General features: G+C 42.0%; 1 protein-coding gene across 1 annotated transcript; it reads left to right on the forward strand.

The window, feature by feature from the left end:
* The first annotated feature begins 2,220 nt into the window (after window positions 1-2,220).
* Window positions 2,221-7,467, forward strand: LOC148038821 (pentatricopeptide repeat-containing protein At4g39530-like). The gene is made up of 2 exons (XM_087674694.1): window positions 2,221-2,526; window positions 3,185-7,467. The coding sequence occupies exons 1-2, from the start codon at window positions 2,431-2,433 to the stop codon at window positions 6,143-6,145; spliced, it is 3,057 nt and encodes a 1,018-aa protein (XP_087530820.1). The 5' UTR covers window positions 2,221-2,430; the 3' UTR covers window positions 6,146-7,467.
* Window positions 7,468-12,975: the final 5,508 nt, after the last annotated feature.

Consider the following 12,975-nt stretch of genomic DNA (forward strand, 5'->3'; position numbering starts at 1 on the left):
GAGAGAATCTTTGCTCTATCCTATGTTTATTACCTCAATAGCAAATCAATTCTAAAAGGTTATTGAAATATCGAAAGGGGTGTCAATTTTGGGGCCAATAGGGTGTCTACTGTCCAATATTATTAAGGTAAGTTGTGCATTTCAATGACTTGGTATTTGTCTTCGTCAAGCCCCCCCCCCCCCCCCCCCCCCCCCCTGCTCTCTCTTCCCCCCTCTCTATGTGTGATGTGAGACATAGATGTCACATATGATGTGTCTACTGTTAGCTCTAGGTGGTAATCACAACAAGCCTGCAAACTTCTCCCATATCAACATTTGTTGCAATTTTTGTACTGCCATAATACCAATATACTAGTATCCCATAACCAAAAACCATAACACTCTTATAAAATACTAGCATATAGAATATTAGGGATTACAAACACATAGATAGTAGTGCACAAGGAAAAAGGCAACTAGAAGGCAATGGTGGAGGCAATGACACAAGGAGAGTAGTGGGCAAGGATAGAGTAGCAAGGCCTAAGCTTCACCAGACATAGGAGCAAGGAACATACATTCAAAGGCCACATCACTCTGCAACTGTCTAGGAACATAGCTACAAGGGGGGAGAGAGAGAGAGAGAGAGAGAGAGAGAGAGAGAGAGAGAGAGAGAGAGAGAGAGAGAGAGAGAGAGAGAGAGAGAGAGAGAGAGAGAGAGAGAGAGAGAGAGAGAGAGAGAGAGAGAGAGAGAGAGAGAGAGAGAGAGAGAGAGAGAGAGAGAGAGAGAGAACGTACCTTTGAAGGTGAGTAGGTCACTTCATGTTGAGGTTAGAGAGAGAGAGAGTACCTATAGGTGTGACTCATGAGCTCGCCTCTCACTACAATGCTCACATACTTTGAAGCCCAAGAAGAGAGAGAGAGAGAGAGAGAGAGAGAGAGAGAGAGAGAACGTACCTTTGAAGGTGAGTAGGCCACTTCATGTTGAGGTTAGAGAGAGAGAGAGTACCTATAGGTGTGACTCATGAGCTCGCCTCTCACTACAATGCTCACATACTTTGAAGCCCAAGAAGAGAGAGAGAGAGAGAGAGAGAGAGAGAGAGAGAGACACACACACACACACACACACACACACACACACACACACACACACACACACACACACACACACACACACACACACACAGAGGCTATCATAATGATGGTAGCTTGTGTGTAATTTGAAATCTAGCTAGTGTATTATTTGAAATGTTCTCACATCAAGCTCAAAATATTCTCACATCAAGTTCAATAAGATTTGGCATTTCCTTGAGGTTTGAGAATTCATAAGCAAGAGCTCAAATAATATATAATAGATATAAACTAAAAGCATGCAATATATAGCTTTATTGTTGTTTTTGCACACAATATTCTAAGCTACAATGCATGTGAACAATTTTGATAAATATGCCAAAAGCTCTTTCCCTTAGGGAGTTTGTTAAATATGGCAAAGCTCTTTTCCTTAGGGAATTTGAAGTACAAACTTGGCATCGATAAAAGAAAATGAGTTGCAATGTACAACAAAGACACTTTCCCCTTTAACAAAGAGAGAAATTCTAGCCAAATAATCTCCATATTTATTGTGTTCATGAGAGAGAGAGAGAGAGAGAGAGAGAGAGAGAGAGAGAGAGAGAGAGAGAGAGAGAGAGAGAGAGAGAGAGAGAGAGAGAGAGAGAGAGAGAGAGAGAGAGAGAGAGAGTGTGTGTGTGTGTGTGTGTGTGTGTGTGTGTGTGTGTTGTTAGGACATTAATTTATGTCTAAATGCAATTTTTGATTAGTATATGCTTGTATCATGAGTTTAGACATGCGCAAATCTATGGACTTGCACATGTTAGTCCAATGACCATAGCTGATTGCTACCAAATGGGGGCTAGCAAAAGAGGAGAGAGGATCCCACTTTGAGGGGAGAGAAAGCATCAATTGTGGCCGTTGCACCAATCAAGTTATGCTACATCAAATTGACTTGCAATGGAGTAACCCCTCAATATGGGGCACTCAATCAACTTCAATTTACCCTGTGGTTCATGTAGCAAAAGTCATGACCATGGACCACATGTTGATTATGTTGATTTTTGTTGCTGTAATCTACTACCATGACTTGCGGGTGACATGACACTCCATTTCTGGAAACTCTTGTGTTACTACAAGATGTTAACAAATGGACATTATGAAGCTTTCAAGCTTGGGGTACTTGTGTCTATTTTTCTAGTAGTTAGACCTTGTTCCATATGTGGGTATGGATTAGACTTCCTTTGATTACAATGACTTGGAAGGAGAAGAGACTGCTACCCAGGGGTAATGGGTGCATCACGTGTATATTACGATGGGGATTATGATTGTGGTTATGCTGCTACAGGTGATTCTTAATTCTCAGACAGAATCGGTGGCTGTTGCACAATTGCGTCCGATCGGACGATGGAGTCAACGACAGCAACAGCAACAACAAGCACATGCCTGCAGGGAAATTACTTGAAGACATCATCGCATGGCGAGTTCAGCAGACCGAACAAAGTAAGTCATCCCCCAAGCTGTATTAGCTTCCGTGTTGCAGCTCTTAAGAATTGGGATTGTTCTGCTTTTCGCTCGCTGCATTTGTTAATAATCTTTTATTACGAAGTTAATGATCCCAACAATGCCTTCTTTACCTTTCTGAGAAATGTTCATGCTCCATCTGGGCTGCTGGCCTTGGGTCCTTATGGTGTTCAACATCATAAGCTTCTGCTTGGGAGGGACCACATACCTATCTAGGTGCAGTTGGGGCAGAGAACTGCTGGACTGGGGTTAGGGGGCTGCCGGCCTGAGGTCCTTATAGTGTTCGACATCATGAGCTTCTACTTGGGAGGCATGGCATACCTAGCTAGGTTCAGGCAGGGTGGTAGGCCCCTGTCCCCAACTGCACCTAGCTAGGTATGTGGTTCCTCCCTGACAGAAGCTTATGACGTTGTTATGATTCATAACGTGGGAATGTGTCTATAGCTTCTTGTGTCATTGATAGCCCTTTTTTACCCCTTGCTCCCAACTGCACCTAGCTAGATAGGCCGTCTCTTCCTCGCAGAAGCCCATGACGTTGTTGTGATTCACGATCTAGGAATTGTAGTGGAATTTGTCTAAAGTTTCTTGTGCCATTGATAGCCTTTTTTTTCTCACCACAATCTACTCTGCTGTACAGCGGCCCCATTTCAAGCAGACGGCCATTCTTTACAAGGAGGATTTGTGCAGCTCTGCTCCCATCCTTCAACAGGAGTCCAAGAAACCATTTTTTGATCCCCTATGGTCTCATGGGGAATACCAGTTGTCAATAGGGGATGTGGCAAAACATGGGTTGCCAATGGTTGAGGTCCCAAAACATGACTGGACATCATTACAAGCAGATGATGCAGTCCCTTTATTGTCATCAGTACATGAGAATGATGGGAACACATTATGCTTATCATTACACAAGGATTCACATGAAGCCCAGAATCTGCAAGAGAACACTAGTTGGGAGATGCTGAACATAGAGGATGCTTCAAGTTCTTTGTCTTGGAATGGGGAAATGCCATCCTTTGATGACCTTTTCTATGCCCTGCAAAAGTGTAGGAAAGGTGGTGTTCTGCTGAGTGCCAAGTCGCTGCATGTGTGCATTTGCAGTTGCGGAATGGAAACTCATGTGCTCCTTGGGAACTCTCTTGTTTCAATGTTTGTTGATTGTCAAAGCATAACAGATGCACACCGATCATTTCACAAGCTAAACGTTCATAATGAATATTCTTGGACTTCTCTCATGCTAGGTTATATTGAATGTGGGGACTTGCGTTATTCACTGCAATTGTATTTGGAGATGCAAGAGGAACATGTGCATCCTAGCAAGTATACCTTCACAGCTCTGCTAAAAGCTTGTGCTCGCTTGAATGACATGGAGAGAGGTGAAGAATTGCATGCTCAAATTACAAAAATGGGAATTCAGAAGGATACTTCTGTTTGCAATGCTTTGGTGGATATGTATTGCAGGTGTGGTTTGATCATGAAAGCACAAGAAGCTTTCAATGAGATGCAAAATCGAGATGTTGTCTCATGGACTGCATTAATGGGTGGGTATGTGGACCATGGACATAATGAGGAAGCTTTGGAGTCTTTAAGCCAGATGCAACTAGAAGGGGTCTCTCCCGATGCTATTGCATTATGTTGTGGCTTGAGTGCTTGTGGTAGCATGCTAGCCACTGAGAAGGGTCAAGAAATACATGCCTACATTGTGAAGAAGGGGTTAGATAAAGACTCTTTTGTTAGCAACAACTTGGTGGATATGTATGCTAAATGTGGTTCACTATTGGAAGTACAAGAGATGTTTAATGCACTGTCAAATCGAGACATAGTGACATGGAACTCAGTGATTGCAGGATATGTTGATCATGGGTATGATGAAGCAGCACTAGACTGCTTCGCTGCCATGCAACAGCAGACGATAGTTCCAGATGCTATCACATTAATTTGTTGCTTAAAGGCCTGTGGAAGCATGGTGTCGTTAGATACTGGCAAAGCATTACACACCGAAGTTGTGACCAAAGGTCTTGAAAGAGAGCTTTTTGTTGGCAACAGTTTGGTGAATGTGTATGCAAAATGTGGCTGCCTTCTGGAGGCACATGATACACTGGATAATTTATCAGTTCGGGATGAAGTGTCATGGACGGCATTGATTTCAGGATATGCAGAACATGGCCCTTGGGAGGAAGCATTAGCTTGTCTAGGCCTTTTGCAATCAGAGGGGATATCTCCAGATGGAACCATGTTTGCTTGCAGTTTGAGAGCCTGCAGTAATTTGAAGTCTGCTGATAGAGGCCGAGAAATCCATGCTGAGGTTTGCAAAAGAGGATTTGAGAAAGATGACTTTGTTGGTATGGCTTTGATGGATTTCTATACAAAGTGTGTCTCTCCTCTTGATGCATCAGCAGTCTTTGATGCCATACCAGTTCGCGATGCAGTTTTGTGGAATTCACTGATTGAAGGCTATGCTGAACAGGGGCTTAAGCAAGAACTTTTGAAGGCACTTGATGAAATGCAATTAAGTGGTCTTTCTCCTAATGCTGTCACGTATATCTGTTGCCTTAAGGGTTGTGCCATTTCAGGAGATATAGACATAGGTCGAGCATTACACACTGAGATCCTTTATAAGGGTTTTGAACATGAACCTTTTGTAGGCAACAGTTTGGTGGATATGTATTCTAAATCTGGCTCCCTAACTGAAGCACAGGGCGTTTTTAAAAAGCTATCAGTCCAAGATGTGGTTTCGTGGACTTCATTGTTTGCAGGATATGCTGATGGTTTGTATGGGGAGGAAGCACGAGACTGTTTTGAAGTAATGCAACTAAGCAGTGTGACTCCAGACATTGTGTCATGGAATGCTCTCATTTCATTATATGCTGAGCAAGATGAAAATGAGATTCCTCTCTTATTCATATTACAAATGCAAGAGCAAGGTCTCTTACCAAATAACTCAACATTTGCAAGCATCTTAAAATTTTGTGCTGAAATAGGAGCTTTGGACTTTGGGAAGAAAACCCATGCTCAGTTTTATTCAAAGGCTGATGATGTTAACTTTGTGACAGCTCTTCTAGACATGTATAGTAAGTGTGGTAGCATGGCTGATGCTCACAAGGTCTTTGAAGTGATGAACAGAAGAGATCTTGTGACATGGAACGTGCTAATCTCTGGCCATGCTCGTCAAGGAGAGTGTGAGCTCGTGTTACAGTTGTTTGAGAGGATGATGCAAGAAGGTATGGAACCAGATGAAGTTAGTCATCTTAGTGTTCTCAATGTATGTAGCCACGAGGGTTTACAAAGTAAAGGTCTGAAATACTTTGAGGATATGGTGAGAGAGTTTGCAGTTACTCCTACCCTGAAGCATCTCAGTTGTTTAGTAGATCTTTATAGTCGATCAGGTCTGCTCAAAGAGGCTATGTTAATAGTGGAAAGAATGCCTGCCGAACCTGACCTTGTCCTGTGGAACACAATGCTTGGTGCTTGTCAAAAGTGGGGCAATTTGGAGCTTGGAAGACAAGCATTTGAATATGCATTGAGTGTGGATAAAGAAGATGCTGCTGCATTTGTCTCAATGTCCAATATGTATGTTGATGATGTTCACATATTTTTATAGTTTGCTGGTAAGCTACAAATTTAGCAGCAAATAGTCAACCCGGTTGAGAACTTGCAGAATGTCTTGCAAAGCCCTATAAATTATTCAATCGCCAGGGGAACTTTTTCAAAGTTCAAAACCTGTTGTCTGAAGTTTGTGGCACGATGCTGTTATCATTTTTCAGGAGAGTAACCATCATCTTGAATCAATGCTTCAGACATGCTATTTGCTGTATAAAGGGGCTATGCTGTATGCCAAACGATAGAGATCCAGGACTGCTGAGGTCCATGGATGGTTGTGTCATCTGCAAATTCCACTGCACTACAAGAAACAAAATCATGGAGGGGGCAAGGAGGCAACCTTACCTAACTGATTGAGTAATAGTGACTAGCCTCATCAGTCCTCTAGTACAAACCTAGTTTTGCACTTGAGAATGAAGGGCAAAAACAGCCTTAATGGAAAGCCCTTGCAGCCTTCTAAGATGTGGAAGTGACTTCTTAATAAAATCAAAAGGTTACCCATACTATGCTCCCCCATGTTAATATTGACAGAAGGGAGATGCACAAGAAAGAAAGGAAAAAGTCTGAAAGTGTTCTCTCTTTGCTCTAGTACCAAATGCAACAGCAAATTCAATTCTTTAGAACTTGGAAGGCATTTGGAACTCAGTTGAGACAAGGCCAAAAGGATAGAAACTAAATTTACTAGTTCTGCTGGGAGTACACTGCACCTGAGAGCTCGGCATGCCTATATTTTGAAGGGACATGCCCAAGTGATGGGTGTGCTATGAACAGCAAGGACTCAGCATTCGAGGACTACAGAGTACAATTATGCAATGAAAGAAGGTACAAAAGTCTAGATGCAGTGCTGGAACCTTTGGAGGGGAAGTGGCCAACTTGACCTGGACTGGACCAGGTCTGTGACCCAGCTGGTCCAACTTGGCTGTTTGTTCACTAGATGGACATATAGCCATGGTTGTGTTCATAGTTTCCAGTCCAGGCCAACTTGACTTGGACTGGACCAGGTCTGGCCCAGCTGGTCCAACTTGGCTGTCTGTTCATTAGATGGACATATAGCCATAGTTGTGTTCATAGTTTCCAGTCGTATCTACACAAGTATTGAAAGCATCATTAGAGTATGATCCGAATGCCAAACCTGAATTGTACATGCCATCAATGTTTTCCATAAATTCTCTAGTAAAATTAGAGGAATCTACTGCATGCTACAGGTGATGCCTTATGTAAAGCCATGCACAAAACACCTTGTTAACTAGTAATATAAAGCTATGCAACAAACCACCATGACGTCTTTTAATTGACCATCTTTTTCTCCCAAAAACTACATGTTTTTAGACCAAAATTACATGCCCATATCAATCATACAAATGCCACGCCTGAATCATACAAGGCCCTATATTTTCCATAATTACTTAGGTGTTTAAGCGCAAATTTGTTGGATGCACCAACGATACCTTAATAGATTTTAGTAATATGAAGCTATAAAACAAAACACAATGGCTTCTACTAACTGAGCCCCTTTTTCTCCAAAAACATAGATGCTTCTAATGTCCAAATATTTAAAAGTGTGATCATTGATTGACACAGATTATTCACCTACAATATGCAAAGCATGAGTGACAAGTGTGATTCAACCAATCATAGGTATCATGCTAGGTAATATAGAAATCCTTGATGTGCAGGGTTTGATTGCATTGTTACATGGAAGAACTTGTGCCCTTCTTGATACCAAATGACTCCCATCCCACATGATGATTTTGTGGGTATCATAGGGAGTGTGGGCCACTATTTGGTACTGATGTCTGGATAGGTGGTACTTTGTGAACTTTCCAAATTTTTATAATATGTTGGAAGCTATCACTTCTAATGCCATCTTAGCTGCATTTAACGATGCGACAATAGATATATGCATATGTATATAAGTTCCATTGTGAAGCAATCAAGTGGTTGTTTATCCACATAGTTGGAAGGAAATAATAGAAGGTCCAAGCAAAACAGCACTCAATCACTTAAGAGATCACATACAATTCCTAGAGAACATCATTTATCCATATTTGGTTGCAAGATTGATGTTACCCACAACGAATGCATGATGGAGTCATAATGTTTGCATCCCACGTTTGCAGAAGCTAGTTGGCTCCACAAATGTATGTATGATTGAACCAGCCATACTTCTATAACATAGTGCAAGCTATGGGCATGGTTGGATGGAAGAGCTTATTGTTAGAAATGTTAGCCTGTCTATTGTAGTCATGTTAGTCTGTCTTCTCTTGGTTGTGAGCTCTTGTCAGAGTCTAATAGAGACATAGGAGCTTTGGGTGTTTTAGGTGCATTTCTTTCTGTTGTTGACTTCCTATGTGCATTTCTAGGTTAGTTTTTGCTTTTCCAAGTCTGCCTCCACTTGCCAAACATTGTCCTCGCCTCAAGATTTTTATGTAGTCTCTTGATATTTTTCTGGCATTGTATTAGTGCGACCACATTAAATGTTGGTCGGCCGCCATTTATGGCACTTACATGTTCAAATTGGTCAATTTTGGGAATTTATGGCTATTTATAGCCGAAGTCCTCTCCACTTGGCAAACACACTCTCTCTAGTCTTCATTCCTTTATTTGCAAGTGCACACTCTGACACTCAAACGCTCTCTCTAGCCTTCATTTCTTTATTTGCAAGTGCACACTTTGACACTCCAACACTTTGTGCTTGGTGCTGCCATCTTCATCAGCCTAATATGGTGCCCTCAGTGAGGCTGTGGGTTACAGGCATAGACTGATCAGTGCATCCCCTTTGTAGCAACATTCTTCTTCAATCAATGCAATATTCTTTTTTTTTCGTAAAAGGTAATTGTATTAATTACGAAAAAAATACAAGATTACTGGATTACAAGATACATGATGACACAAAGCCATCATGTGAAGAGGTTTTCTCTTTCTTTCTCTTTCTCTTTTTTCTGATTACAAGATACACGAGGGCCCTAGGCCAACTCAATGCAATATTCTCTCTCTCTCTCTCTCTCTCTCTCTCTCTCTCTCTCTCTCTCTCTCTCTCTCTCTCTCTCTCTCTCTCTCTCTGTGTTCATGTTTCTTAGTATCATTGTCTAAGTGAGGTCACAATTTGGAGATATTTCGCAAAGGAGGACACCCAGCCCCAAAATGCATGTAGCAAACCTTGTGTTTGCTGTAAACACAATCATCTGTGGAGTTGTTACCAAGAGGCAACATCATTTAGAGCACAATTGTTAACATTTTGCGCGAAGCGATAGCATCTTCAACGAAGGTGTCAGCTTTCTGTATCTCGTTGAATGCTTTTGTGTGGAGGAGCTTTCTATATCTCATTGAGTGCTTCTATGTGGAGGCGACCTTCCATCACATTCTACTCAATGTTTTGTTGAAAATAGAGCCTTTTTGCTGCAACCAACATTGCCTCTTGGCCAAGTGACAGCTTCCACCATCAGGTGATAGCATCTCCATCAGCATTGTGTTTCTGTAACCTTCTAGTGACATGCCACAACATCTTGTGTGGAGGTGGCGCATTTATATATATAGCTAACAATTTCCAGTCTTCTGTGTTGTCAAAACACAGTTTTCTCGGTGATTGTAGGATCGAAGATGCCTTACCAATTCAAAATCTTTGATGACTTAGAGGAGGAGCTTCTTTCGAGACACTCTTTTGAGCAGAGACACAATTATCATCAATGGGAGGAGTCTCCCATTTGTACCCATCCCCCTTCTATTCATCTATCATAGAAGGCTCCATTCAAGGTGAAGATGCCATCCTTGATACCCTTGGTGCAAGTGCCTGTTTTACCTTCCTTACCCAAAGAAGACATTGGATGGTTCAAATTATTTGTTTTGGTCATGTAAGGTGGAGTGCATACTCGACACCTTCAATCTTTGGAAGCTTACTTCTAACCCTGTCCCTTGTCCTAAGGAAGATCTGGTAGATAGGAATTCTATGGACCATGCAACCTTGTGGGATCGGCTCCACTCTTGAGCCAAATCCTTTCTTTGCAGGATTCCGTCCTTATGCATGTTCGCAAGTTGAAGACCATGATGGAAGTGTGGAAGAAGCTTGAAACTTTGAATCAACACAAGACATTTTCCCACAAGATTTCCCTTGAGAAGAAGTTGTGGATACTCAGTATTGATTACTCTTCCATGAAGCAACACGTCACTAAGATAGAGGACGTGAGGGGTAAGCTTGCCTCTCTTGGTCAGATGATATCTGGCTATGATCCTTTTGATCCAATTGGCATCTCGGTTTGATGTATTCTACAAAAACCTTATCACATCGAGGACCCATGAGACTCTTATGGAAGGAGCTTTCACAGCTTGTCTTGGAGCATGATGAGCAACTCAGAGAGGCTGGGACTGGTGGTTCTAGCTCCAACAAGGCGTTTACTATGGGTGTAGGTGGAGGGAAGAAGAAGAAGGAAAAGGCCAAGGAAAAGAGCAGAAGGACAAGAAGGATGAGAATAAGGGGAAGAAGACCAAGTGCCTATTAGCCTGCCTATTTTAGTCATATCAGTTTATCATCTCCTGGTTGTGTGCTCCTATTAGAGTTTGATGGAGACATGGGAGCTTTGGCATTCTAGAGTGCGTTTCTTCTATTTTAGACACATTTATTGTGCATTTCCATTGTGTGTCAGTTGGTTGATGCCTCCTACCATTGTCTTTTTGGTTCATGATTGCCTAGAGAAATTGTCATTGTTTTTCCATTTTCTCTATGTAGTCGGATTGCATTTATTGCAGTCGTATCTTCATCTGTTGCAATCAGCTAGATTTAGGACATACTGCTATATACAGTTGACCAATTTTTGGTGGAGGTGGCTACATATAGCACACGTCCCACACTTAGCAGATCACTTTTTTGTAGTTTCAACACACTCCGTCTCTCAAACACTTTTCAACATTGGTGTTGCCATCATCTCAGCTTGATTTGGTGCCCTCGGTGACACCTTGGTTACATAAAGGGACTGATCAATTCTCATCACTGTATTTAGCCTTCATCTTCAATCTATCCAGTATTTCTTCCTTCATCTTCTGCTTTCTCTCTCTATGTTTGTGTTCCTTTTGTTGCGCACTCTCACATGGTATCATTGCCTAAGTGAGAGCACAAAGTGTAAATTTCTTTGTAGAGGAGCATACCTAGCCATCAAACGCATGCCCAACTCCGTGTGTTTGCTACAAACACAATCATTTTAGGAGGTTTCTGGCAGAGGCGACACTCCCTGGTGCTGAATCATTAGCTATTTGGTGTAGATGGCAACTTTTATCCCCCAGGTGGTAGCATTTATTGCTACCACGTCACCTTTTGCAATCGATTTTCCTCTTCTAGAGACAGTGGCACCTCTTTGGCTTGTAGGCAACATCATTTTCTTGTGTATGCAAGACATCTACACCTCATATAGCTAATTAATTTCAGACCTTCGCACTATTTTCATCAAAACGCAACATTTCTGGGTAATTGCAGATCTAGAAGATGTCTCACTATCAGTTTCAAGGCTTTGATGACTCAAACGAGGAGCTTTTATCTCACCACTTTCAAAGCGGAGACATAATTATCAAGAGTTTTGATGGGAGAAGTCTTGTTGAACCCTTTCTGCTCATCTTTCATAGCAAGCCCCATTTGAAGTGAAGGCTCCAGTCTTATGTAAAGATGCCTTCTTTGATACCCTATATTCTCCCTTCTTTGCCCAAAGAAGACAAACTTGATGGTTCCAACTATTTGTTATGGTCATACAAGGTGGATGCATTCTTGACACCTTTTACCTTTGGGAGATCGTTCCTTCACCTATTCCATGTCCCTAGGAGGATCCCACAAATGGGCCCTCCCTGGACCGTGCAAGCTTATGGGATCAGCTCAACTCTAGAGCTAGATCCTTTCTCTTCATGAGTTTACAGGACTTTGTTCTTGTGCATGTTTGTAGGTTGAGGACTCTAGTGGAAGTGTGGAGCAGGCTTGCATCTTTGTATCAATACAAGACGTTTGCCACAAGATTTCCCTTGAGAAGAAGTTCCAGATGGTTCGTCTTGATGACTCTCCTTCTATGAAGGAGCACATCACGAAGATGGAGAATATGAGAGGTGAGCTTGCCTTTCTTGGATGGAAGATCTCTTTTGAGGATATGGCTATGATCCTCTTGACTCAGTTGCCATCTTCCCAATTTGATGTCTTCTACATGAGCCTTATCACCTCGAGGACCCGCGAGAAACTCTTATGGAAGGAGCTTTCACTGCTTGTCTTGGAGTATGACGAGTGACTCAGAGAGGTAGGGGCCAATGGCTCTAGCTCCACCAAGGCATATATTACATGTACAGATGGAGGGAAGAAGAAGAATAAGCAAAGGAGAAGGCCAAGGAGGACAAGAAGGATTCTAAGGAGAAGAAGCCCAAGTGCCCACACTGTGGGAAGGGCATTCACCCCAAGGAGAAGTGTTGGTAGAAGTACCCCAATTTGAAGCCAAAGGAGAAGGATTCAAAGGATTTGAAGGCGACCCCAACTATGATAAAGTCGGTCTTTGTGCATGTCTTTGCCGTGAAGGATATAGCTCTTGCTTCTTTCGCATAGGAGAAGCCTTGGCTCATGGATAGTGGGGCTTTTTCTCACATGACGTATAGACAAGATTGGCTTCAAGCCATTTGTTAGAGAGGAGGCACCGTCACCATTGATGTCAACTCTACCATTAGGGGAGTTTGGAGGTCTCGAAAATGCCCTGTAAGTGATCCTAGAGAGAGAAAATATTTTAGGATTTTTAAAAACTTTTATATTTTGGTAAGTAAATATATAAAAATTTGTTAATAAGTCATTGATGTGATATTCTTGTGGTCACATCAAAC

Source organism: Lygodium microphyllum, chromosome 3, assembly GCF_053477565.2.
Source record: "Lygodium microphyllum isolate KBCC chromosome 3, Lygodium_microphyllum_v1.1.10, whole genome shotgun sequence".
Classification (NCBI taxonomy): Eukaryota; Viridiplantae; Streptophyta; class Polypodiopsida; order Schizaeales; family Lygodiaceae; genus Lygodium; species Lygodium microphyllum.

Coding starts and splice junctions, on each gene's coding strand:
- LOC148038821 (XM_087674694.1), top strand. CDS start 2,431: ATGGAGTCAACGACAGCAACAGCAACAACAAGCACATGCCTGCAGGGA. Junction 2,527..3,184: donor AGTTCAGCAGACCGAACAAA/GTAAGTCATCCC, acceptor TCTGCTGTACAG/CGGCCCCATTTCAAGCAGAC.